This window comes from Pezoporus flaviventris, unplaced genomic scaffold (genome assembly GCF_033815535.1).
Source record: "Pezoporus flaviventris isolate CSIRO_AGI_PZ_B2104156 unplaced genomic scaffold, CSIRO_AGI_Pfla_v1 ptg000050l, whole genome shotgun sequence".
Lineage (NCBI taxonomy): Eukaryota > Metazoa > Chordata > Aves > Psittaciformes > Psittacidae > Pezoporus > Pezoporus flaviventris.
Window position 1 is genome coordinate 4,789,788 of NW_026892598.1, and position 26,721 is coordinate 4,816,508.

General features: G+C 42.8%; 1 protein-coding gene across 4 annotated transcripts; it reads left to right on the plus strand.

Annotated features, from left to right (window-relative positions):
* The first annotated feature begins 2,201 nt into the window (after positions 1–2,201).
* RIGI (RNA sensor RIG-I) lies at positions 2,202–26,349 on the plus strand. 4 transcript variants are annotated; one of them, XM_061468739.1, is made up of 18 exons: positions 2,202–2,433; positions 2,541–2,672; positions 4,109–4,287; positions 6,101–6,251; positions 6,446–6,571; positions 7,344–7,454; positions 8,412–8,565; positions 9,455–9,713; positions 10,216–10,378; positions 10,796–10,897; positions 13,006–13,166; positions 13,466–13,601; positions 17,322–17,470; positions 18,733–18,823; positions 19,482–19,652; positions 20,694–20,845; positions 23,368–23,514; positions 25,226–26,349. In XM_061468739.1, the coding sequence occupies exons 1-18, from the start codon at positions 2,328–2,330 to the stop codon at positions 25,523–25,525; spliced, it is 2,790 nt and encodes a 929-aa protein (XP_061324723.1). In that variant the 5' UTR covers positions 2,202–2,327; the 3' UTR covers positions 25,526–26,349. The 4 variants fall into 4 exon arrangements, with proteins under 4 accessions (XP_061324723.1, XP_061324724.1, XP_061324721.1 ...); XM_061468740.1 differs by having other exon boundaries at positions 13,009–13,166; XM_061468737.1 differs by having other exon boundaries at positions 2,203–2,433; positions 7,341–7,454.
* Positions 26,350–26,721: the final 372 nt, after the last annotated feature.

Sequence of the window (26,721 nt, forward strand, 5' to 3'; positions counted from 1 at the left end):
ACTGCTGCCCTACAGGCACAACCCTGGGAGAGATGCCAGTTCACATCAGGAGCATCTCCAGCCTGGTGGGACCGGTCCCCACACCCTGCTCAGTAGGTGCCATCCCACCTCCTGGGTGATTTTCCTATGCCATCATTGCTTAGCAGCAGTGTGTCAATCTGCTGGGCTGGAGAAGTGACAGGCAAGGAGCTTATTTCCCTCTTGCTCTCAAAGCGCAGGACTGGGTTTCTGCACAGCAGGAGGTTTCCTACCCAGCTGCAACACTGATTTTTGAGTCCCTGAACACACTCCCTCTGTGCCAGAAGGAGCTGGAGTGCTAAAATCACTTGTCACCGGTAGAATGAAAGCTGTAACAGGCACTTGTGAGGTCAGCTGCTGTGCAGGAAATGCTCTCTGCTGTGTCTGTTACTGGCTGCCCATCTGACAGCAGCACTCTGCAGGGTGAGTGGGGTGACTAGCCTGAAGGCTGGCACACTGTTACACACAAATTAAGCCCTTAGCAATCTTCTCAGTGAAGCAGACTGGAGAAACAAAACCAAAAGTGATCCCTGGGAAATCAAATCAAGCTGTTTGTTTGTCATATCGTTAGGCTGCAAATTAACCAACTTCATGTATTTTATAGAGGTGAATAGAAACAGTCAGTGTTCTTCCTTTCCATGCCAAACAAGGAGCTGGAAGGTACAATGTCAGACTTCCAGACTCATTACCAGACCAGTTCTTTAATTGAGTATATGAGGTGTGGATGTGGTGCTCTAGAGTATGCACAGAGCTAAGGAGCAGGGTGGCCTGGGTCTCTGCCTGAAATACTGGTGCTTGAGGGGAAGAGCATAATTGTGGGGATTTTGGAGAAGGAGGCTTTAGTTCTCAGTTCTAGGGAATCCAGACTCCTCTGTGAGGGGACAAGGCATGATCAAGAGCAAAAGTTTAACCCACCTGTTTGCTCATTTTAATACTAAACTCACCAGCTGTTAATTCTGTAATTTAGGGCTGAAGTGCCTTTCTGTAGAAGCTGAGCCCAGGCACAACGAGATTCAGGAGCTGCTGCTTTGTTCACAGCATAGAAGGATGCACAAAGAATGGAGACGTGACTGGTGATGATATTTAGGGCTTATTCACCTGTCTTCTTCTGGCTGTAGAAGCTGACCTCTCTGTTTTTTGACATTTTCCCAGCTAGGGGTGGATAACCTTCAGCTGAGTGTGAAATTTCCCTGGTCCACTTCCATGCACAGTGTTAATACTAATGCAAATCTTTCCTATACTAGGGCTCTTTGAGAGGACAATGGCTAATAGTACTACATCATGGTGGTACAATACCCCTATGATATTTCCCATAGTCCCTTTAAAACTGTGTGGAATAGTAAAAAGAAAGGAAAGCATATACTTGAGAGTAAAGGTGAACTAGAACAGAGTAGAAAATACGATGCCAGTAGTAGCACTTCCTTCTGCCTCCCTCCACTCCCCTCCATCCTTCCTTAGTGCAAGCCTGTCACTCAGTGATCTTGTGCTGCCATCGCTTTAGAAAGTAGGTATCTTGTGCTGGGCCAGTATCTGTTGGTCCTCTACTTGCACATGAGATTAGGAAGCTGCACAAAGCTGCATACGTCCACTCTACACACTAATAGTTCAAGGGATGTTTGCATATGGAGTTGTCACGTTTAGCAGCACTTCTGAACTGCGGGTGCTTTCAGCTCTGCAGCCTGCTGGTCCGCTTTGTGAGCCTTGTCCTTTGATATTCACTTCCCAGCTGCAGAGCAGTCAGACCTTCTCATTTTGATGTTCCCAAACTATAAGCTTAGCAGGCGCTTGCTCAGAGCACGTAGGGGTCTTGCCTTGCTGTAGAAAATTATTTTTCAGTCCTCTAAAAGCCAGGATACAGACAAAACCCTCAACCAAACAGTACAGCGTTTTCTGGGGCAAAGGGGAAGAGAGGGTAGAGAGATGCCTTTATTCCTATTACCTCGCTGGGCTCTCCCTCTCTCTGGCAGCAGCAAACTGCTGGTCACAGGCTTTCCAAACGGGTACACGCGTCAATGCTAGCTTTTGTTCCCCCCCTTTTCCCCTATTCTTTCGCTAAGGGCAGGCTCCAGCTTAGCGCAGCGCTGTGCCAGCCGCCGGCCCATCCGTCCCCGCCGCCGGTCCGCCCCACCCCGCTGCTTTCGGTTTCCATTTCCTCTCTGGTCCCAGGTTTCTATTTCTCTCCCTCTCCGTGCTCCCGGGGACTTCCTCTCGCTGCGCTCCGGCTCTCCCGTGCAGGGCAGGAGCGGTCTCCGAGACCCCGCCACCCCTCACGCAGCCGGTGCTGGTGCCAGTGCGAAGCCGGCCCTGCCATGACGGCGGAGGAGAAAAGGAACCTGCAATGCTACAGGCGGTACATCGAGAAGAGCCTGAACCCCGTGTACATCCTGGGCAACATGACGGCCTGGCTGTCGGACGGTGAGGGGCCGGCAGCACCTGCTTCTCTCCGCATCCTTCCTGCTCGGGCCGCCGCTCCTGGTCCCTCCTCACTTCTTTAACAGCTTCGCTTTGTGTTTTTTTTTCAGAGGAGAAGGAGCGGGTCCGTAAGGAGGAGGAGAAGGGTGTGACGGCGGCCGCCGCACTGTTCTTGGATACCATCCTGCTGCTGGAGGCGGAGGGCTGGCTCCGGGGCTTCCTGGATGCCCTGGTTGCAGCAGGTCGGTTCCCCCTCGCAAGCGAGGGTTTCCTGCGCTTCTCCTTTTACCTGCCAGAGGCACAGCCGCCGCTCAGCCGGGCAGCCCTGTGCAACCGCTACCCGTTATCCTCGGGCTTCTGCTGCCGAGTCTTGTCCATCAGATGATACGGGGTGGAAAAATGTAGGTTGTCAGAGACTGGAAATAAAACTCTTCGAAGGGAGGGGGAAACACCCGCGTGAGAAGCAGCTGGATCAATTTCAGTAGCGGAGAAAGTCAGTGAGAGAGGAAGTGATGCAGGATAAAGCCTCATTGCCAGGAGATTTGTCTGTCTCAGAGCCTTTAGAGAAAAATGAAGACAGCCATTGTCTCCGCCACGGACAATTGAATGAGGCTAAATCCTCTGAAAGAGAAAACTAATCCGGGTTTCAGGATGCGTGTGAGTTAACTGATAGCATGGGATAACTTCACTCAAGGACAGAATCTTAAATTAGGAACTGATTTAAAATAAGTATTTATAGGTCTGAAAAAATCTTATGTTTCAAGAAGTAAGTAACCATTAATAGTTTCTAAATGAGATGGTTGTTCCTCAGTAGCTATGACTGCTTAGTGTGTCAGGTCCAAATATGATTTGCTTTTGAAAATGTGACAGTAGAGATTGTGAAGGTGTAAAACCACCAGGATTTGTCTGCTTTCCTGTACATGTTCTACTATAGATTCTTGTTGGCGATTTGTTAGATACCTTGAACCCCAAAATCTCATGTCATAAGCCAGTTTTGTTTTCATTTACTATTAGCTACAGATAGTTACAGTATCTCTGTGAGCATTTATTACAAAAATTCTTATCATTTGGATGTAGCCCACTCTCCCCTTAAAGCATAAATACTAGGTCCAGAACAGCTTCTGACCATCCTGTGATAGTCCTGATTTCTGAACCGCAAAAATACCTTCTCAGAACATGTTGTTAGAGTTCAGTTTGGTGTATCTTCAGCAGAAAACTGAAAAAGTTAACCTCCTGACTCCAAGCACTGTCCAAAGTACTTACTAATTTAGCATTAGTGTTATATTTGGCAGATACAGAGATAGGTGATAATTAAAGACATTGTGGTGGTAAATATCCTCACCACTCTCCTGCTCCTACGGAAGAAAAAAAAAGTTAGGCAAATTCCTTCTGTTTGCCCACAATTCCTCTGGGATCCTGACCTGCTTTATTCCACCCCTGGAGCCTACACAGCAAATCATACATCTTCTAAACCTTATTCTGTTATACAAGTGCTGTAAAGGAAAAGAGTCACTTCATCTATAGAAATTATTTGTGGTTCACCAAGATTTTTGGCAGTTACAGACCAAGATAATTTTAATTTCTCCAACGTGGCTGAGGAAGTTCATTTTCAGCTTCTTCCCACCTATTATAGCTAGAGATTGAGTTCATAGTAACAATCTGCCTCTTCTTCTGAAAGGTTACACTGGGCTGGCAGAAGCAATTGAAAACTGGGACTTCAGCAAGCTGGAAAAACTGGAGTTGCACAGACAGATGTTGAAGCGGATAGAAGCAACTATGCTAGAAGTTGATCCAGTAGCACTCATGCCTTACATAAACACGTGCCTGATAGAAAGGGAGTGTGATGAGATCCTGCAGGTACAGTTAATGATAAAATCCTGTATTTGCCTCGTTTTGCTGTGGAAAAGTGCTGGCTGCCTCACTTGTGGGGTGAATTGGTGCTGATCTGCCAGGCTGCAGAGTAAGGAGGATGGCCAGCAACAGTCCCCTGAAAACGGACTTGACTTTACTTTCTTCTGCTTAGAAGAGACTTTGCTATGCAGCTGCAGCTCCCCACAGCAGCACTGCCTGCGATACCTGCATGTTTCATTCCTTACCCCTCCAGCTTGCTGGATAGGGTAGTGTGTGAAAGGATTGCAGGCAGGGAAGCAGGATAGGGTGGCTTTGGTGTTTACAGTGTTCAACTCTGTGTCTCTGTGGAGTCCAGCATCCCATGAAGAGACCTCAGTGGTTCTGGAAGGTACCACACTACAGTGAAATGACTGCCTTGTTATGCTTGGAATAGACCACTTTCTGGAGCAATCCTGCATTAATGCTCCTGAAAATAGAGATGGAAGTAGGCAAAGAAGCATTTAGATGCTTCCTGAAGTGACTCCTGCTTATTATGGGGTTTGGCATAGTCTATTACCTCTTACTTTCTATAGCCCCTAGAAACTTCATGTGGCTCTTGAGTTTGGCACTATTATATTATGAGTACAGAAATCTGGCAGAAAATGCCCCCACTGCATTCCAGCCAGTGCTCAGAAATCGGAGAGGCTGGGGATATCTGGGATTAATTCTGAGTATCACTAATTCAATACTCAAACTCCTGTTGTGTTCAGTAAGAACTTTCATAGTTACAGATCCACAAATAGTGCAGTTTATTGAAGCAACATTAATACGGATTCTGAATTGCCATTGATAAATTCACTTACTTCATTAGCACTGTAATCCAAAGCTAGCCAATGATTAATTGAGCTCCTATAGAAAAAATAACCAATTGGTAGTTCATTGAGCTCAGTTTCACCCAGGCATCATCTGACATAGTTGGAAGCAGCCACGATCTCTCTTTGGTATATTTTTTATGTGTAAGTGAGGGATAATGAGAGTATTACCTTTGGTCAGGCTGCTCAAGGGCTGTGGGTCTTGTGCAAGGGCAGAGCAGAACCATGACATGTTCCATCACTCCCTCCGCATCTGGCCTCCTGGTAAGACCCTCTGGCCTTACCAGGGTCTTGTGACACATTACTCCCTTCACAATGTATCTCAAGGCCTCTGGCCTCATGCCAACAGTCAGCACCCAAAGGCACAGTTCTAGGGTGAAATGAAACTTCTAGTCTGAACTCATTAGTGAAATGCTGTGTCGCAGAAATCGACAACATTTTCATTGCCTTTAGGTGTGAAGTTCCTGTTACTTGGCTATAGCTCAGTGTTGTTATTGATGACTGCTAACAAGTGATACTACCAGTCACTCATCATTTACAACTCCTTAATAATAAGTTATTGATGATGTGTGGAGGAGTCTGTTAAGTGTTCTTACACCATGTGACTCCCAAGAAGGACTTTTTTCAGCTATTTTATTTTTAAAGCAGTAGTTTATGGAGATACATAACATTTGGAAACTTGTTACAAGGGCCTCACCAGATAGATAGAAATTCACAGAACAGCTCTGCAGTGTTTCAGACCCTGTGAATATTTAAGCAAATGGTCCACCTGTTGTTGCAGTCCAGCTAAGTTTAGGGTACAGAACGGCGGTAGTAGTAAGTAAATGACTGAATTTTATTTGAAACTTCTATTCTGTGTAAGGAAATGCAGTTTTCAGCTGAACATCAAAAAATTCAAAAATGTCAGTCAAAACACTGTGGTTTTGATCTCTTGAAGCTACAGCAACTTTTGTTTGTTGTGTGTGCAGATTAGCGAATACAGAAGCAAAGCAGCTGGGATAACTAAACTCATTGAATGTCTCTGTCGATCAGATAAGGAAAACTGGCCAAAAAGCCTTCAGCTGGCACTGGATAACACAGGATATTACAATGCAAGTGAACTGTGGGATATGAGAGAAGGTAAACTGTGATTGTTTTTGTGATGCTGTTTTCCTATTTTTGTGCCAGACAGTAATATTCTTTTTTATTCTTTTTTTTTTTCATAGAATCAGGGAACAGTTAGGGTTCAAACTAACTTCTTCACCTTGTCATCACAGCAAATACATTTTAAAATCAGAAGGATCAATAACATGCTTTTTTTGGTGATTGTACAGATAATGGCAAAGACGTTGATGGTGAAATGACAGATGCCTTTAAGAACAGATTTGAAACCACAGTGACATTTTCTGAAGAGGCAGAATGTGATAATAATCTCAGTGAAAATCTCTGTTCAGGTTCAGGTAAGACTTAGGACAGTGTGTGGCTGGAATTCTCCATTTCCTTAGACACTACATGTGGTGTGCCAGAAAGTAAGGTACTGAGGAACTAGTACAAATCTGTGATTTGATTTACCTGTCTTCTGGTTTAATATTTAAAGGATCTCATGCTAGGCATTGCATATGTTAAGGGTTGCCCGACATTTGCAACATCTCTGGTGCAAAGTTGTTCTGCCAGCACATTACCCAAAATGTCTCTGAACACTAGATGGTTGTTGATGCATCTCTTATCTGATATAATTAATTCACACATGACCTGATGTTAGCCATTTTAGAGAGCTGAATGTGGCTGCAAGGGATCTGTGCAGTGGTTGTCTCATATGGCAAATCTTGCTCCATCAGTGATTTGTAGTTCTTTTCTGTAAGTGCAAATCCCCTGAGAAGAGCACAGCTTCAAAAATCTGTAGAGCAGAAAGCTGGAAGGAACACTGTGCACGTATGTGGGAGAAAAGAAGCCCTTGTGTTTTCTTTCCGAGTTGAAAAAGGATCAGTTGAGGTGAGAGCTGTCAGCCAAGACCTTGAAATTAGTTCATATTAGGAAGCACAGCTGAGTGGTAACAAAAGTATGCCACCAAACCTACACAAGATTCTTGTCTGGTGTGTATGTCCTGTTAAACGGCTTCTCTATCAGTGAATTGTCTGTGTAGACTGCAGGGACTCTATCATTTCAGATAGCAACTGTATTTTACACATTCATGTTGAAACACTTCACAAAACCATGATTCTCTTCTAGAAGAGGTCTGTCAGTCTTCACCTGTTTATGAACCAATGAAGGCTCGGAGCTACCAGACTGAACTTGCACAGCCTGCTATAAATGGGTATAACACATTGATATGTGCCCCCACAGGTAAGGAAACACATGTTTCTTAAAAAAATTCTTTTGCTGGAGAGGGCTGTGAAGGATAGGGAAGGCTAAATATTGAGTAAGATTTTTCCAGCTGTTCATTTAAAAGCAGTCTTCCTTGCAGAAGCAGATCCAGATCTAAGCTAGAATTAATGACCAAGGGCAGTGCAAAGACAGACGCGTCTCTTGGCAGTTTAGTGCTTGTATTCAGATTTCCATGTGGTGACTTCTGCTTTCTCGCTCCATGGCGCAAATTTTTGAGTTAAAATCTTTGCAGGTCTGTAAGAAATTTGTCTTGCAAGATTAAATAAACCCAGGATGCATTGCCCTGAAAATCCCATGTCTTCTGTACTGCAATGTCAACAACATTAGAGCAGCATAGGGAACCTTTGCAGTAGCTCAGGACAGAATTAAGACGACTGAAGTTCAGCAGCAGAGAGATCAATCAGCTCTTTCTCTCCACCTGTTTTCCATGTTGTTAGCCTGATTCTCCCCTGGGTCCTGGAGAAGCAGGAGAAATAGCAGAGGAAGGGCCGATGAAGAGCTCTGGGAGACCTGCCCAGTGAGCCTGAGTGCTAAAGGAAAAGTGAGAGGAGCAAGGGTGCATGGGGAGGGATGGAAGCTGAAAGTGCTTTGTGCCTGGACCTTAGTCCGATTTGATATGGGAGCAGATGCTAAGAGCAGAAATAGAATTTCAAAGAACTCAAAACTGCAAATGGACTTTCACTCCCAGTGACTGCTACATGGTCTTTACAGACTGAGATTGTGAGAGAGAAAGGGATGATTACCGAACTGGGTAAGCAGCATGCACATATTCCAGTCTGTCCTCAGAGAGTCTGAAAGTTTGACAGACCCCTTGTCAGCTTGCCATTGCTACAGGACATCCAGATGAGACAGGCTCCTGCTCACAAACACATGTTTTCATGTTAGTGCTTTACCTTTCATGTTCTTCCTTTAAAGGATCTGGGAAAACTTTTGTGGCACTGATGATTTGTGAACACCATTTCCAAAACATGCCCTCAGGACGAAAGCCAAAAGTTGTCTTTCTTGCAATCAAACTGCCAGTGTATGAACAACAGAAAAATGTTTTCAAGCAGCACTTTGAAAGAAGTGGGTAAGTGTAATTCTTCTTCCATAGAAAATAAACTACCCCCTAGGTCAGCTGCGGCTAGGGCAAAAGGTAATGGTTTTACTGGTGGCAAAAGTGTTTGGCTTTAACAGAAGGATGATACCTAATGGTAAGAATGGCAAGTTACCATGATGGACTTTGTTCAGAGAGTCTGAAATCTGGTTTTGGGGAGTTTAAGCACTCCTTGAGCAGCATCTGTAGAAATGGCTGAGGTATACCTGTGTTTACCTCTGTAAAAGAGTGAGGTGTGTTCTCTCTTGAAACTCTTCTCAACCTGCTTTCAAAGATGAGGCAGTTCAGGCAGCAGCAGTGGGATTCCTCTTGCCATTCTCACATGACAGTCTCTTTTTATTTTCCAAATGGAAGGACCCAAGCTTCTTTGATTTTTTTTTCAAGCTCTAGTCATAAAATGACAATCTTACTCTCCAATGGAACTGAAAACTGCTTAGGGAGCTATTGACAGTGTATAGCTTCTGATTTTGATTGCTGAACATCCACATATGAATCTTTATAGCAATGGGAAAATGAAGCTGCTGGACAGAAAACAGCCCTGCGCTGCCAGACATGCACAGAAAAGGGATAAAGGACAGGATCTCCAAATACAGCTTACATGTGAACTGACAGATACAGCTTAAATGTACAAATTCATCACCCCCCAAATCAAATATATTAGACAATGGGAGTTGAAAATCCAGTTGTTTGACCTCAGATTTTTTTTCTCAGAGTGTGTGGGTAAAACTGGCAGCCCCAACAATTGGGTATTTGGAACTTAGTCACTACCCTTCAGGCTTGCTGAAAATTCCATTCTTCTAGTTAATTTTTTCCCCTGCAAGACATTCATTTTCATACCATATCTTTTGCCTCTTCTTCCTAGATATTCTGTTCAAGGAATTAGTGGTGAAACAGTTGCAAATGTCTCTGTAGAAAAGGTTATACAGGACAGCGACATCATTGTGCTAACACCCCAGATTCTTGTGAATAGCATTGAGGAAGGGATCCTTAGCTCCCTCTCCATCTTCACTCTGATGATATTTGATGAGTGCCACAACACTATGGGCAACCACCCTTACAATGTGTTAATGACCAGATACCTGGAACAAAAATTTGACTCCCCTGCAAGTCAACTACCTCAGGTAAGGTCCAGCCAAGCATGACAGAGACTGGAGTACTTGAAATCAAACAGGATTGCTGGTCTTGGAAGTAAGCATGTGCCCCAGAAGTTAGTAATCTCCTTGTCGCCTCTCTGTTGCTGTCTTCTGCAACAATAAAATGGGACCACTGCCTCAGCTGGCAGGAAGTTTTGGTCCAGCTGAGGAGACATCTCTTCTGAATGAATGCAGAGGACAGTTCTGGGGACAGATTTGCTGTTTCTGTGCATGATGGGCACTGACAAATACAGCTGGTTATGGATTTAAGTGGGTGGATAATTTATTTTCAGTTTGGATACTTTAAGCTTGGGTGCCTGGGAGAGGGAAAAGGTTTGTCTCTCAAGGTTTAGTGTTTGCACTCATGTTTACTTCAGCTTCCTGATTCCTTGTTTTTGAAGATGGTAGCCTCTTGACAATTGGTGACAGTGTCTCCTGGTTATTTATTTATGACAAGGGAGCAACCACTGCTATTCATGTGTGTGCTCAGATTGTAGGTTTAACTGCTTCTGTTGGAGTTGGTAATGCCAAGACCATCAAGGAAACAATAGAGTATGTCTGTACTGTCTGCGCCAACCTTGATGTACAGGCCATATCTACTGTCAGAGAGAACAAACAGGATCTGCAGAGATTTGGAAACAGGCCAGAAATACGTAAGCACACTTCCTTTTTTTTTTTCATGAGAGATGCAAAGCACATAATTAAGGCAGCTATCCAACTCCCCTTTGGTCAGGTCAAGTTAAAACCTTAAAACTAAGTGGGATCTTTGCTTCCTGCTAGCTTGAAAGGAGTTTAAGCAAGCACTTCATTGTTGCCCCACAGTAAGGCAGTGCCCTTTTGGGTAAAGTTTTTCTTTGCTGAGATCCACAATCTCTGTTTTTTATTCAGTTCTGCTAATGAAGACTGGGGGCTGTTTCTTTCTGTGCAACTGTAATGCCCATTAAAAGAAAACATCATTATGATTGCATACAGCAGCACATGAAGCATTCTTTTAGACAAGAATTTGTTCTGTGCTGCCCAGTGAAATACTTTACTTAATCAAGCCACTGACTTCCATTTCTTGTCTCTAGATGTCAGATGGGTGAAAATGAGAGCTAAAAATCACTTTGCAGAGATTATCTCAGGCCTGATGTCTGAGACAGAGGAGTTGATGAGAAAGAATTACTCAGTAGGTAAGATACTGTAATAACTTTCCTGTAACTGGGATTCAGTCTTTGCATCCGTGAATCCTCATGACTCCTAGAACAATTATTCTTTTTCTGCTTTCTTTCTCATTCTTCCTTTTTATTTGCTTTTAACCAGTATTTCCTAAATAAGAGATTACACGTAGAAGAGTCAGCAATTTTCCTGTTTTATATAATTATTTTGATAATCATAAGTATTTTTGCTTGGATTTCAACCTGTGTTTTGTGCAGCTAAAGATGGTGTGCTTTTAACACTGTCAAATCATGTTGAATGTTTAAACAATCTGGAACAAAAGGACCAAAGGTCTTGCTTTCAAAATGCAATGAGATAGATTTCATTGATGAGAGATACCTGCTCTTATTTAAGCATTTCTCCAAATTCTTCATACCTCAATCTGTCATTGTTAAGGAAAACAAGAAGGGTCTCAGTTATGGTGTTACTCTGAATGTTGTAATTTCTTCCTTTCAGCAAAAGTTTACTTTCACTTGCTGCTTCGTAACTTATATTTTCTCTGGCCTCTCTGCACTCAGAGTTATTGCTAAGGATGCTAGGTACCACCTTTCTGGTCAGGATTTTTTCCTCTTTATATCTCTGGCTACCCCTGTTTCCCAGGCGTCCACTATTTCCTATTGAAAAATATTTACGGCAGTTTTACAGAGGAAGATATGTGGAACATGAACACCACCAGAGAGAGGGTATGGCTGCCTAAGAAAGTAAATACTTGTCAGTAGGGTTCCAGCCTTAGGAGCTGCAGTAGTGTGGTTTGCAGAGAGGGAGATGCATGGCTGTGGAAAGAGAATGAGTCTCATGGTCATGAGACCTAGTTCTGCAGCCCTTCAGAATTCAATTGATTTTTCTGCTTTTGCAGTTCATAACCGGTGTTCAGTAAGTGGCCGTTGTCAACAAATTAGAGAGCTACAGAGAGTACAGAACAGAGACACATGGATGGCTATGCTCAGTATCAGCCTTGGTCTGTCCCACTCTGAGTTAAAGGATTTTGTCTGTGCTTAGACCAGCTTCTGCAAACTGCCCAGGGTGTCTTAAGCCTGTATACTTCAGTTCTATACTTTCTAATTTTTCTCCTGCTCCGCTTTCTTGAGACTGGACTGCATTTTGGGTTCACTCTCCAGAATACAATGGAGAATTCCAGAATTCCAAATCTTCAGAATTCTCCCTTCAGTCAAAGAAGGGAGAATTAAAAACAACCCACCAAAACAACAACAACTAAACCAAACATCCCACACAACCAAAAATAAACCAACCCAAATCCCAAGAAACCCCAGCTTTCAACAGATACAGTGAGATTTTCAAAATGCGTGCTAAACTAAGCAAAAGCTTTTGAAGCTCTTGCATGAATGCCATTGCTTTCCCTTCTGTGGACTCTGATTACTCAGAAGTTTGTGAAGCACTCAGGGTACTGACTTGTTCTGCCTCAAGGAAGGGCCCTTAAGTGCTTATATATGCCTTAAGTACTATGGACCATTTTGCAAACGAATACCTAACAATTGAGTAGATGGTAATTCAAGAAGCAATGCACATGCAGTTTCTTGAGTACTGTAGGCTTCTTATAGGATAAGTGAGCTCTAATTTTACTATTAAAGACTGCAGATATGTGTATGTACACGGATCCCCCATTGAATTGTACTGGCTGATTTTATCCGAACATCTGGGTATATTTCGAAACACAGCTAGTGAAGAAGACAGAGCCAGACTCTTCTCAGATGCTTCCCAGAGGCTGGACAAGAGTCAGTGGGCACAAACTGGATACTTGAATAACAGAAAGAACTCCTTTGGTATAAGGATGGTCAAACACTGGAGCAGGTTGCCCAGAGTAGTGGAATTTCCATCCTTGGAAGTACTGAGAATCCATTTGGACACAAGCCTAAGCAACTGGATCCAGGTGATGCTGCTTTGAGCAGAGGGTTGGACTAAAGACCTGCACAGATGCCTCAATGGTTCTGTGACTGTATCATACAGTGTTCTTCTACATACACTTTTTAGACATAACATTAATGGAAAATGTGTTGTCTTCAAGCTAACTGTTCTGGTTATTTGTTAGTCAAGATGAATAAATGTTTATTTCCTCCTTCTTTAGCAGATGCTATCTCCCAGATCAACAAGAATGATTTTGGAACACAGAGATATGAACAGTGGATAGTTACCACTCAGAAGAAATGCAGACTACTGCAACTGGCAGATAAGGAGAAGGAGAGCAACATTTGTAGAGACCTTTTCATTTTCACTGAACACCTGCGTGTAAGTGAATCTATCCACTTCCTTCTGATACTAGTGTGTTCATCTAGGAGCAAGGAGCAGGTTTGAACCTAATAATTTTATTTGATTGACACAGGCTAAAGCATAGCTTATAAGAGTTTATCTTAAGATATTCACTAAGAACAGTATAGTGCAGAGGAGATTTTGTAAAGCTTGTGTTGTCATGCAGATGGAAGAACAACACAAGTTTGTCATACTTAATCTAGCTGAATAAAATTTGCATTCATGCCCTGTCACACAGAAAATGAGTCTCAAGTGTACATGTCTGTCTTTCTGTGCAGAAATTCAATGATGCTCTCATCATCAGTGAAGATACCCGCATTGAAGATGCTTTAGTCTACCTAACTGATTTTTTCAGAAATGTCAGAAATGGACCATATACAGAGTTAGAGAAGCAGCTTACAGCCAGATTTCAAGGTATTTCACATAATCATAGAATCATAGAATCACAGAATGGTTAGGGTTGGGACGGACCAAATTGATGTCTCTCCAATTTAGAGACAAGGATGTCGTGTGGGACAGTGTCAAATGCTTTGCACAAGTCCAGGTAGATGACATCAACTGCTCTACCCCTGTCCATCAGTTCTGTAGCCCCATCATAGAAGGCCACCAGATTGGTCAGGCAGGATTTCCCCTTAGTGAAGCCATGCTGGCTGTTACCAAGCACCTTGATGTTTTTCGTGTGCCTTAGCATGCCTTCCAGGAGAATCTGCTCCAAGATTTTGCCAGGCGCAGAGGTGAGACTTGACTGGTCCGTAGTTCCCTGGGTCATCCATTTTCCCCTTCTTGAAAATGGGGGTTATATTTCCCTTTTTCCAGTCACTGGGAACTTCACCTGACAACCATGATTTTTCAAATATGATGGCCAGTGGCTGAGCAACTTCATTTGCCAGCTCTTTCAGGACCCATGGATGGATTTCATCAGGTCCCATGGACTTGTGCAAGTTCAGGTTTTTAAGATGGTCTCGAACCAGATCTTCTCCTACAGTGGGCCCAAGGTCTTCATTCTCACAGTCCCTGCATCTGCCTTCCAAGACTTGGGTGGTGTGGTCAGAGCCTTTGCCAGTGAAGACCGAGGCAAAGAAGTCATTCAGAACCTCAGCCTTCTCCAAATCCTGTGTAGCCAGTTCTCCCTAGAGCTTCCTGAGGTGGCCTATGTTGTCCCTAGTCTGTTTTTTATTTGCTATGTACCTGTAGAATCCCTTCCTGTTATCCTTAACATCCCTAGCCAAGTTTAATTCTAACTGGGCCTTGGTTTTCTTAACCTGGTCGCTAGCTTCCCGGACAACATCACTGTATTATTCCCAAGCCGCCTGTCCTTGCTTCCACCTTTTATAAGCCTCTTTTTTTCCTCGAATTTTCCTCAGCAGCTCCTTATCCATCCAAGGAGTTCTCCTGTCCCTCCTGCTGCACTTCCTTCTAGTTGGGATGCAACACTCCTGAGCTTGTAGCAGGTGATCCTTGAACATCAATTGGCAGTCTTGGGCCCCCCTGCCCTCTAGGGCTATACCCCATGGAACCTTACTAAGCAGGTTCCTGAAGAGGCCAAAGTCTGCTCTTTTGAAGTCCAGGGCAGTGAGCTTGCTGCACGCTCTTCTCACTGTCCTGAGGATCTCCAATTGGACCACCTCATGTTCACTGCATCCAAGGCTGCCCTGGAGCGTCACATTTCCAATGAGCCCTTCCCTGTTGGTGAGCACGAGGTCAAGCATGGCACCTCTCCTTGTCGGCTCCCCTGTTACTTGCAGAAGGAATTTGTCTTCCACACAATCGAGGAACCTCCTGGATTGCTTGTGCCGGGCCGTACCGTCCCTCCAACAGATGTCAGGGTGGTTGAAGTCACCCAAGGGCCTGTGAGCGTGAGGCTTTTCCTATCTGTCTATGGAGTGCTTCATCCCCAGGTTCTCCTTGATCAGGCGGTCTGTAACAGATCCCCACAATAATGTCTCCCATAGCTATATTCCCTTTAACCCTGATCCACAAACTCTCTGTTAACTGATCACCTGTCCCCAGACAGAGTTCCATACTCTCCAGCCTATCCCTAACATAAAGAGCAACTCCCCCTCTGTGTCTGCAGGGCCTGTCCTTCCTAAAGAGCCTGTAACCTTCCATTCCAACACTCTATTCATAGGAGCCATCCCACCATGTTTCTGTGATGCCTATTATATCATACCCCCATAGACGTGCACACATCTCTAATTCCTCTTGTTTGTTCCCCATGCTACGGGCATTTGTATTGAGGCATCTGAGCCGAGCTCCAACTGAAGCTGGCTCATTGGCTGGAGCGGCTGGGATATCCCTACATTGCTCTGAGCATTTCTTATAGGTTCTGGCAACTGACTGGGTGTGTTGGGATGGAATGATGCCCCCCTCCCTCAACACATCTAGTTTAAAGCCTCCTTGACCAGTCTGGCAAGCCTCCTACTAAAACTGCTCTTCAGACCAGCTCCACCAGCCCCCACTAGACCTGGCCTACAAACCTGGGTCCTGTGTTCAAGACACCCAAACCCCTGACTATGACACCACCCTTTTAACCAGTTATTAACCTGGCTAATCCTCCTAGCTTTTTTTAGGTCCTCCCCTGTATCCTGGAGAATTGATGAAAAGACCACCTGAGCTCCAGAGCCCCTAACCACCTCCCCCAGGGCTCTGTAGTCCTTCTTTATGTTCCCCAGGCTACTGCTATCTATATCCCTAGCACCCACATGTATCACCAGAAGCGGGTAATAGTCAGAGGGACTTACTGGAGCAGGCAGCCTCTCTGCCACATCCCTGATCCAAGCCCCTGGTAGGCAACACACCTCCCTTGAGACGGGGTTTGGCCGGCAGACGAGTGCTTCTGTCCCTTTCAAAGTAGAGTCCCCTACTACTACAACCTGACGCTTTTTCCTGGCAGCACCAGTAGAGATCTTTAGCAGTGCATCAGCCGGTTGTTTCTGGCTAGAGTGCGCTTCCTCATTAGCCCCCTGCAGGACAGCAAAGCGGTTCTGCATGGGAACAAGAGATTTAGGAGGAAGCCCCTTGTTTTTGATTGTCCTTTTCTTCCTTTTTTTGTTGGTTTTGTCACTAATTCCCAGCTTCCTGGGATAACGACCTCCTTCTTTCCTTCATGAGCTAGAGGGGAAGCTTGAGGCCCATGCACAGTTTGGGCTGGGAGTAAGCATTCCTGCTTCCTCTCAGCTACCCTGACATCTTGCAGCCTAATAATACCTGTGACAGTTGCAAGGGAGAAGAGAGCTTGTGTTAGAAGTGTTTTCTTCAGATTAAGTGTCACTGTTTTTCCAGAAACTTCTCACTTTTAAGAAGATCTAGTGTCTGTGTGGGTGCAAATGCAGTGTTAGGGGAGACAGAAGGATGAGGACTTTCTGGGACTGCAAGCTCCTAGTGCAGGAGCTAAGGAAGTAACAGTAATTGTAGGTAGACAGTATAGTAGGTTCTTACATGCCTGACTTGGGGATAAGGCAGTGGTGTCCTTAAGGGTATGCCTCAGAAGTCTACATGCATACTGGCATAGTCTACAAACATTGTGGCAGCGTTAGATAAGGCATTATGCACAGTTCAGTGCATTCTAACCTCTTCCTGCCCAATGCTCCTGGATGAATCCTAACCTTCTGGGAAGACGCTGGTGGTCTTTGTACACTTCTGATTACAAGTTAGAGGTTGCACTGTTCTCCAATTTCTAATTTAGAAGCAATGTGGCATAAACCAGCCTGTGGTCTGATGGGTTGCAGTGTTGACTACAATTTTAAATCACTGCGCTGTCTGTCTTGTGGTGTCAGTTGTTTCCTACAAAGAAATAGCAGCTCTCTGTAAGAACTGAGTTTGTTTTGTTGCTGTCTTTTGCTGCACAGTATGTCACAGAGATTCTCCTGTCAGTTTGCTGCAAGATGTGAGAGATTTAGAACTCTCTTTTCCTGGGCATTTTGCTGCATTTAACCAATAGCTTTCTTTGCTTGCATCTGAAATAATGGTATAGAAAATAAAAATAGATGTTAAAGAGAATGTAAGTGGCATTACAGGTTTGAGTAAGAATTCTGTTTTCTGCATGAAAGAACGTAAATTCTTAAAGACACTGCTTTTGTTTTGTGTTTTGTTTTGTGTGTTTTTTTTTTTCTTGTTTTTCTTGTTTTTTTCCAGAGAAAGAACCAAAACTGTCTGCCCTTTCAAAAGATGAATCAAATGAGAATCCCAAACTGGAAGAGCTTGCTTGTATCCTGGATGAAGCATACCACTATAACCCACAGACTCGCACTATTCTCTTTGCTAAGACAAGAGCCTTAGTAGCTGTAAGACACTTAGTTTTAAAGCTCCTAAAGTTCGAAGTGAGAAAATACAATGCCTCATCTACTATCCTTCCTATTATGGTCTTCCCAAGAAAATATTTATCTTTCTATATCTTCCTGAGCATTGATGCTCTGAGACAGGATGAGGGTTTGTTTTTTGTTTGGTTTGGGGTTTTTTCTTCCCTTTTCTAAAAACTACAGTACAGGGTTGGTGTATTTCGTTAGTTCTCCTTGCTACATGTCACAGTTGATCATTAAGCTGTCGCATTTTTACTGTAGTTCTGAAGTCAGTTTTAACAGGGTGCATTACAAGGTTTTAAGCTTTAATGTAGCAGAGTTATTAATCAGCAGCTCTGCTCTGTTACTGACTGCACATCAGGAGGTATTTATAGGTTTCCCAGAGGATTCCTATGGGCCCAAATGAGGCCTGTGCCCTAGCATGTGTTCTTGATCAAGAAAAAGGAAAGACAGATGTTCTGTGAACCCTCTGATTCACTGGTCTATTTCATACTTCTCAAGGATCAAGGATCTAGGTTGGATGATGTTTTTTTACACCCTTCCAATACCTTATTCCCAGAAAAAGTGAAGCAAGTGTGCTGCTAATCATTAGCTTTGATAGCTCTTAAACATTTACTGCTAGGTATCCTAGTCTCTGACTACTGTAAACAAATTTAGCAGCTGAGACTTCCAACCCTCATTTTATCCTTGGGTGTATAGACATGCTGGATGAATTGCAAACCAGAAAAAAAAATAAAGGCAGACTAAGGTCCAAACTACAAAAACCAAGCATCTGTTGGCTACTTTCCGTTATAAATGCAAAAGTCTCCTGTAGCTTGGCTGAATCTTGTTCTTAAGTAAGAGCAGTTTGAAGGTGCTGCTTTCACTGTGCAGTGAGAAAGTGCAGTTTGTGAATACCTCATTGCTTTTGGATTCCAGAGGTGTTAGTATCAGTGGTCTGCTGGTTTATAAGAGCAAAAGGCATACTTTTTAGCAGTGAAAGGCTGATTGCTCTCTAGCCAGCCTCTGAGTTGCAGGGATGGGAAAAGTGGGAATCAGCTGTGGCAGAGTTCAATCTGGCATCGTGGCTGTGACTTTTGCTTTCTTACCTATCAATAGGTCTTCCCACTGCCGAGCAACACCCACCTTTTCTGCTTGTGGTTCTTGGAAGCATTAATTGTCTAGGCAAGCATGGGCAGGATCTAACTGTGTATCTCAAACTAGCATTTCATCTGGACAGGGATCTAAATTCCTGATTTGTTTTCCAGGCTTTGAAGAAGTGGATAGATGCAAACCCTCTATTTAGCCACATAAAGCCAGGTATATTGATGGGTCATGGAAGAAGAGATCAAAAAACAGGTATGTAGGTTTGAACTGTGGAATACTAGACCTGTGGTGGCCACAGTGCTAAAATTGTTCTACTCTTCCTGTGTTCATCTTCTCTGCTCTTAAACAGAGAAAGTTAATGCAAGTTTGCACTATGCTTTCTTATATAGCTGTAAGACCTGTTATCAGTCCTAAGGAGATGCTTGCTTTTTCTGACCAGAATCTTTGGTTAAAGTAGCAGTGACCCTTTGCTGCAGGTTTCTTCTGCTAGTTCAAAAGAAGTTTAGAAACTGTTCACTATCATGGCTTCTTGTGATTACTTCTGGTAGTATTTTTCGTGTTCCTTTCACAGATACCTCTCTTATTTTGTGTTCAGTGGCACAAAGATATTTTAATGTAGAATGGAATAAATAATGAATGGCTTGAATCGAGAGTTAGCTTGGGCTTAAAATAACTAAGCTGCATGGGTCTCTTAGAAAGATCAGGTAGGTGTTTTGTCTGAAATGGTGTTTCCCAGGATGACAGTTCCTGTGGCACATTAGCAGGAATGTGGGTAGAGTATGCAGCCAGCTAAGTACTTTTCCAGATCAAGATGATGTGCTTATTTCTAATCAGTCAAGAGCAAATGTAGGTGTTTTGCTCAAGGAACTCTTCAGTGTCTTTTTCCTGACACAGTTTCTTGGTATTGTAGGTATGACCCTCCCAATGCAGAAGGGTGTGCTGGATGCATTCAGAACCAACAAAGAAACCAGACTGCTAATTGCTACTTCTGTTGCTGATGAAGGCATTGATATTTCCGAGTGTAACCTTGTTGTGCTCTATGAATACTTTGGTAATGTCACCAAAATGATCCAAGTCAGAGGTATGGAATTTCAGAACTATTACCTTACAAACCTATTTTGGAAACTTTGGAAATACAATAGTAATTTGTGCATGTCTTGCTGTTGTTCCTCTGTGCCCCTGAGTGAAGTCAGATGAATTATGGAACCAGACACAACAAATTTGTTCACAGAACTGAGTCCTTCATGTTGTGTTACTTTTCTTTTGCCATGCAAATTACTCATGCTGCTCAAGGTTACTTAACTGTTGAGGACTGATCCTTGAGGTGGATAATTATACATATAAACAGAAGTATGGCTAGAAGAGCTATAGTCAGAAATAGTGCCAATCGTTCTGCCTACTTGCAAAGGACTGCTGCATTGGAGTTTTATGTATTGTCTTGGCTTCCGAAGACCTTGTCCTGCCCATTGGCTTTTTACCAACCCAGCTAGTTACAGGTACCTGATGTCTAAAGAAGTCTAAGTTACTTCGGTCTTGAATCTTGGTGATTTTAGAAGACGGCCAGTAGAGGGGAATGAAGAGCCACATCAAGTACTGGTTTCCGTTAACATTCGTAAATGAGGAAATGTCTTGAGGCAGCATAGTAGGTGGAAGAGATAGTGGTGCTCTTGTCTCTTTTCTTGCCAGAACTGTATTTCCAGTTCCTCACCATTTTTTGTGATAGACTATTCTGGATTGTTTTTTTTAGTAGACCCCAATTAGCATGACAGAACACTAGTAAGCGAGACGACGTTTTCTGCTCTAGCTTTTTTTTTCTTTTCCACAAGAAGACAGTGAGGTGCTACACAATAACGAAAGTTTCAAGCATGCCTGAGCTTAACCAAGGCAGGCCACAGCAGCTGGAGATACCCATGATGATACCTGGAAGGGTACACTTCGTTCTGGTTTGTGATTGAAGAAGAGTGAGGGGAAAGAATGCTCTTTAGAAGCACCATATCTCAGTCTGAACATAGAAAACAAAAGCAGCCACACAGAAGGTCTTTAATGCTGTTTTATGGCTTAACAGCTGCTTTTGCACATCTTGTTAAGAGTAACTAAAGAGGTTAAATGTGCTGCTGTGTAGGTCGTGGAAGGGCTAAAGACAGCAAGTGCATCCTCGTGACAAACAAAACAGAAGTGGTTGAGAAAGAGAAACACAACCGTTACAAGGAAGAAATGATGAATGAAGCTGTTGAAAAGCTACAGAATTGGGATAAAAGAACATTTGCAAGAAAGGTTTGTACTTCTGTGAAATTTTCATACTCAAATCTACAGGCATAATCTGTATTGGCCTTCATCTACTAGGGCTCTGTCTAAGACCAAGCGATAACCTGAGGAAAGTGTTCACTGTATTTGGTTTTAGACCAAGGCTAAATAAGTAAATAAAGGATAGTGTGTAGTGCTAGTTTGAAGAATGTCATCTGTACCGTAAATGTAAAAAACTTAGAAGTTGAGGTATAATTTATATAAACTTCTTAGAAATAAAATATATTCAGTCCACTGGAGGAAAAATACTGCTATGTCTACTTGGGATAATGAACAGGGAGCTGAGAAACTGCAAATGGTGGTAGTATGTCTATCCATATTCATAGAAACATAAAATGGTTTTGGGTTGGAAGGAACCTTAAAGAACATCCAGGTCTAAACCCCTGCCATGGGCAGAGACACCTTCCACTAAGCCAGGTTGCTCTAAGCCCCGTCCAAACCTGGCGTTGAACAGTGCCAGGGATGGGACAACCACAGCTTCTGTGGGCAACCTGCACACTCACAGGGTAGAAGTTTTTCCTAATGTTTAATGTAAATCTCACCTCTGTCAGTTTAAAGTCATTCCTCCTTGTTCAGTCACTACAGGTCCTTCTCAGTAGACCCTTTCCAGATTTCTTGTCAGCCCCTTTAGGCACTGGGAGCTGCTCTAAGGTCTCCCTGGAGCCTTCTCTTCTCCAGGCTGAACAAGCCCAACTCTCTCAGCCTGTCTCCATAGCAGAGGTGCTCCAACTCTCTGATCATATTTTTGGCCTCTTCCGGAGTAGCTCCAACAGGTCCATGTCCCTCTTGTGTTTGGGGACCCAGAGCTGAATGCAGTACTCCATGTTTGGAAGCACTTTATCTTTGATGCAGGCCAGTACAAGTGCTTTTGTTTGTTGTCATGCCAAGTGCTTGTTGATTTCAGAGCAGTGGTTTTTGAGAGATTCCAAGAAACCACTGCCAGGGACATTAACACAATGACATTTGGGTTTGTACATGCTCTTCTGTTGGTGACTTATTTTGTACTGCCTATGGTAGTGTTCGTCTTTGCTCCAAGCAGTGTCTGGCAGATTAACAGGTCTAGTTAACTCAGCATACATTCATTACGTTGCATTAGCCCTGCTGTGTGCTGTGCACTTACCAGATCAGAAAATTTCATGAGGGTAGAAATTAGTGTCAAGCATATGTGGTGCTGGGGTGTCTCAGGCTAAGCCAGTGATGGACTTTTGGTCAGGCAAGTGCAGCAGGCATGTCCCTTCCATGACCAGCCCATGGTGGTCTGGCAGAATAGGTACAAGGTTAACTTGGCAACACCTCCATCTAGCTTGGAGCTGTTGCAAAGGATAAGTTGACCTACACTCCACATAAAAGTCACCTCCATAAATAGCTCGGTCACTGTTATAGGAAACTCTCCCGAGCGGAAGAGCTGTGGCCTCAAATGGCCTTGAGATGATTGGTTTAGGTATCAGGAGCATAGTTAGTGTTCTTCTCTACCCTTCCAGTTGCAGGGAGTGATGAGGGAAGAACTAGGAAGAGCCAGCAGATCAATACCTGGTCTGAAAGTAGTATCATGGCATGATTTATGGTTTTTGATCATGCATCTAGGTCTACGCAACAGCAGCCTGTCGGCAACAGATGGGGTACAACTGTCTCAAAGGGGAAAAAGGACCTTCGTACAGGAGCTGGCAGGGCTCATTGAAAGACCTTTAAACTGGATTTGAAGGGAAAGAGTGATAAAACCGGGGTCACTGGAGATAAGCTTGAAGGCAGCACAACAGTGTTGAGGGACAGGTGGGTCAGCGAGGTCTTTCGGTCTGCCATCGCAGTGGAGGTAGGGGATGCAGATCCATGTGGCAGCAAAGACACAAGGGTTATGATGGGTCAGAAAACAAAGGAACTCCTAAGAATGATCACCTGTGAATGAAGGTTTGTCCCCCCTCCCCCGAAAGGTGGCAGGATCACTAAGCCAGCTGAAGTGCACCTACACCAATGCACACAGCATGCACAAGAAACAGGCGGAGCTAAAACCTATTGTGCAGCTGGAAAACTATGATATAGTTGCCATCACAGAAAAAACAAGGTGGGATGACTCACAAAACTGGAATGCTGCCATTTCTGTGGTCTCTGGAGCCTTCTTTCCAAACTGCGCTTTCCAGAGCCTGAGTGCTACTTATGCAGTAGAATGTCTCACATGCCTTCACAAGCACTTAATATTGTTATGACCAAAAGGGCTACAGGAGAGCAGAGGGAAGAAAGGGACAACATAAATGCTGTCCATGATGTAATATTCTTCCTTATTGTTCAATTCAACTGGTGTAATTCTAGTCTTAAATACTTGACAAATATACCATGTTATTTTTTTGGTATGAGTTGCTAGAACAGGACATGTTTTCTTTGTTTGCTTTGAGGAAGTAATAGGTTCCTAGATGTTACATATCCTCAGTCATGTTTAGGCTGACCCTGAGGCTTCTCTTAAATTCATAATGATCTTGATTTTTATTTATTTATTAAAGATACATGATTTGCAAATGAAGGAAAAGGTATTACGGGATTCCAGGAAGAAAGAAACGCGATACAAGGTAGTGGAAGGAAAGAAAAATCTTCTGTGTGGAAAATGCAAAGTATTTGCCTGCAGTACAGATGACATCAGAATTATAAAGGTATGTCTCTGGATGGAAACTGACAACCTTGAACACCAGGGAAGTCAGCATTATTGAACTAACAGCATTGTTTATCAGTGTGGAAAGTAGGCTGTTTTGTGCAAACTGAAGCAGAAAAAAAATCTGAGTAAATTTGTAAGCCACAGGACCAGTCATAACTACTTCTATAGCATATTATGATGGTGGTAGGCGATGATGTCCAAAGAGTATAAATACGTGATATGACACAAATCATTTCAATTTTCCTGAATCTCCTTCTGTTAGAAATGTATTAATTTTGTGGAAAACCATGTGATCTTCGATGACATATAACCTAATAGTGGAACTGCTGGATATTTACCTTCCCAATTAGCGTAAGGTTGGAAATATTCCTGCAGTTGACAGACTTCTACCGCCATTTCTGTTGACTGGAAATTAGCCATATAAAGTACTGAGATTAGCTCACTGTTCAGCTTCTTGTCTTATGGGCCAGTTTTCAGTTTTGAAAGGCAAACCATGGTTTTAAAAGAGGAGGCCTTTATTTCTTCAATGTTACTTTGGTTTTCATTTTTTAGTAGGTGACATTGCTCCTATGTGTATCTCATGGGGACATTTTTACTGTACTTTTTCTGAAGAATTTCTCTGTAGCCCAAGAAGTCAACAGTCTACACATGGAAAGTAGTGATCATGAAAAAAGACTTTTCTGGGCACTTCAAGCCTTTCTAGTTCTGAAATTTGTTCTTCTGAAGCTTCTTCTATTTGTGCAGCTCTGAAAAGCACAGCTGTGATGACAAGGAGCTTCAGGCCACAGCTGGGAACTGCAGAGTGCTTGCCTCCAGGCATTTCCCTTTTTAATCAAGAAAATCTCTGTTTTGTTTGTTTTTACTAGCTGTTTTTGTAACATAGACGGAGTTCACTACTGCTGTGCACAGGAAAGGTCCACAGGCAAGGAGCAAAGGCAAATAGCTCAGCCTTGTGAAAACCCATGACAAATAACGTATCTGACAACTCCGAATGTTACTCCATTTAGCACTTCTGTTTGATCACCTATACCTATGCAAATAGATCTGAGAGTTCAAAAACTCTTCAAAAAGAGATTTTGCTTAGTAACCTCCAAATAACCACTCACAATATTTTAAATAAACCCTACAGATTCAGTTCTTAGTTCAGCCTATGTATTTAATGCAAATTGCTCTTCCAGGATGAACAAGCATTTTCTGACTTGCTCAAATTGTACATTTTTTTCAAATTGTTTTTTATATCTTTGATTATATGCATTATAAACAAGTGTAACTCCCTTACCTTGCTAGGGTTACTTTTTTTACCACTTCAAAGGAATTGCACTTCCCTTCATGGAAAGCTGAAGTTTTTTGAGTGGGAAGCAGTAGTCTCTCAAGATGTCTGTTGTCTGGATGTCTCTGTTAGTTCTATGCATAAGGCTGAAATACTGCAGGCATGTTTTTTAGAGAAGCTAAATCCAAATATGCATAAGCTGGTGATGATATTCAGCAGGTCTGGTTTTGATAAGCCCAATCCCGGGCCTTTCTATTACCTGGTATTTAATGAATGGAGAAAAAAGAGCAATGAGCCACGGGGGCTGGAACGTGGGCCTCCTGAATGACAGGAACCACTTTACCAAGGAAATGGTATTTGTGAGGGGAAGAGGAATGTCAGGAAAAAAATAAGGAATGGTGTTTCTACTACTAATCACTTCTGGCATGTGTTGTTTCAGGAATCTCATCACACTGTCCTAGGAGACGCATTCAAGGAGCGGTATATAACAAAGCCTCACCATAAACCAGTCCAGTTTGATTGTTTTGAGAAAAAAAGCAAGATGCATTGCCAAAATACTAACTGCCAGCATGACTGGGGAATCATAGTGAAGTACAGGACATTTGATAATCTACCAGTGATCAAAATCAAAAGCTTTGTAGTAGAGAACATTGAAACCAAGACACAAATGGATTTTCAGAAATGGAAAGATATTAATTTTTCTCTGAAGAATTTTGATGCTGAAGAACTGTCCAGCTGAACTCAGCATTTTAATGCATTTATCAACCTACTGCACTAAGCTGAAGTATGAGTAAAAAAGTTTTGTTCTTTATGCCACCTTATATGCTCTGCCCCATATCAGCATCTGGCTAAAATAAAAAAAAATGCTAGTATGGTCACTAGAAAAAACTGCTATCTAATTAGATGTTTCACTAGAAGGTTTAATATAAGTAGAGCCAGACTTGTGCCTAAGCCTCTAGATCTTAATCCTGCCGCTATGAAGAGGTTAGTCTGAGAAAAACAAAATCAATTTGAATGACTAACTAAACTTCTAATGTCAGGTGACAGACTACAACTTCAAGCACTTCTATGTGAATCAGAATTTGTTACCAGTGACTTCTGGTTGGATCTAACCTCCATGTAGACAACATGGCTTATGCATGCTAATATTCCGGCTACTTTTAATGCTTTAAGCATCTTGGTATATAGAAAATTGAGAGAAAATGTCCAATAACTTTTCTGTAAGGCTTATACTGCATCTTTCAAATCCACCTTTAATAGAGAATTCTTCTGCAACACTGAGAAATGCAGCAGGGCTTCATGAAGCCCTCCTGGAGGACGCATCTTCTGGATTGAAATGGTAGCAGTTTCCTTCCATCACTGCATGTTCATCAGTTGCCACTGCACATTTCATGTATGTAAATTATGTGTCTGAAATATATGAATCCTGAAGAAAACCACCTTGAAATAGGAAACTAAGTAGGAGTCCAAAATGTATTTAACTGCCTAAACCCTAGTGAGACTTGTGGTGTTCTTTCAAAGTGTTACGTGGCATTAAAGAGTAAACCAACTTTTTAAGCACTGTTTCATGTTTCGAGTCAGTGCTTTTTATTGTGAAAGGTGTATGCACTGTACAGGAAGCCTGAATCTCAGGCTTATAGAAACCTACTCTGTGTTTAGTTTTTACCTAGTTCTTCGCTGTTCTTATATCTACTTCCAAAAAGGAAACACAGAACAATGCATAAAGATAACATACGGTTGGAAAATGCCTTTCCTCTAAAAACACCAGGAACAAAGATTCTGCAAAATGCTGGCTAGCACATTCAAGTTAAAAATACATGGAAAAATCACAGTCCTTGAGTATCAGCTTGTTGTGTGAAAGGCCTATCTACTTTAGGACTCTTGACATTAAAAAAAATAAAGAAAATCAGTCTTAATTTTCACAGCTTATAGTAG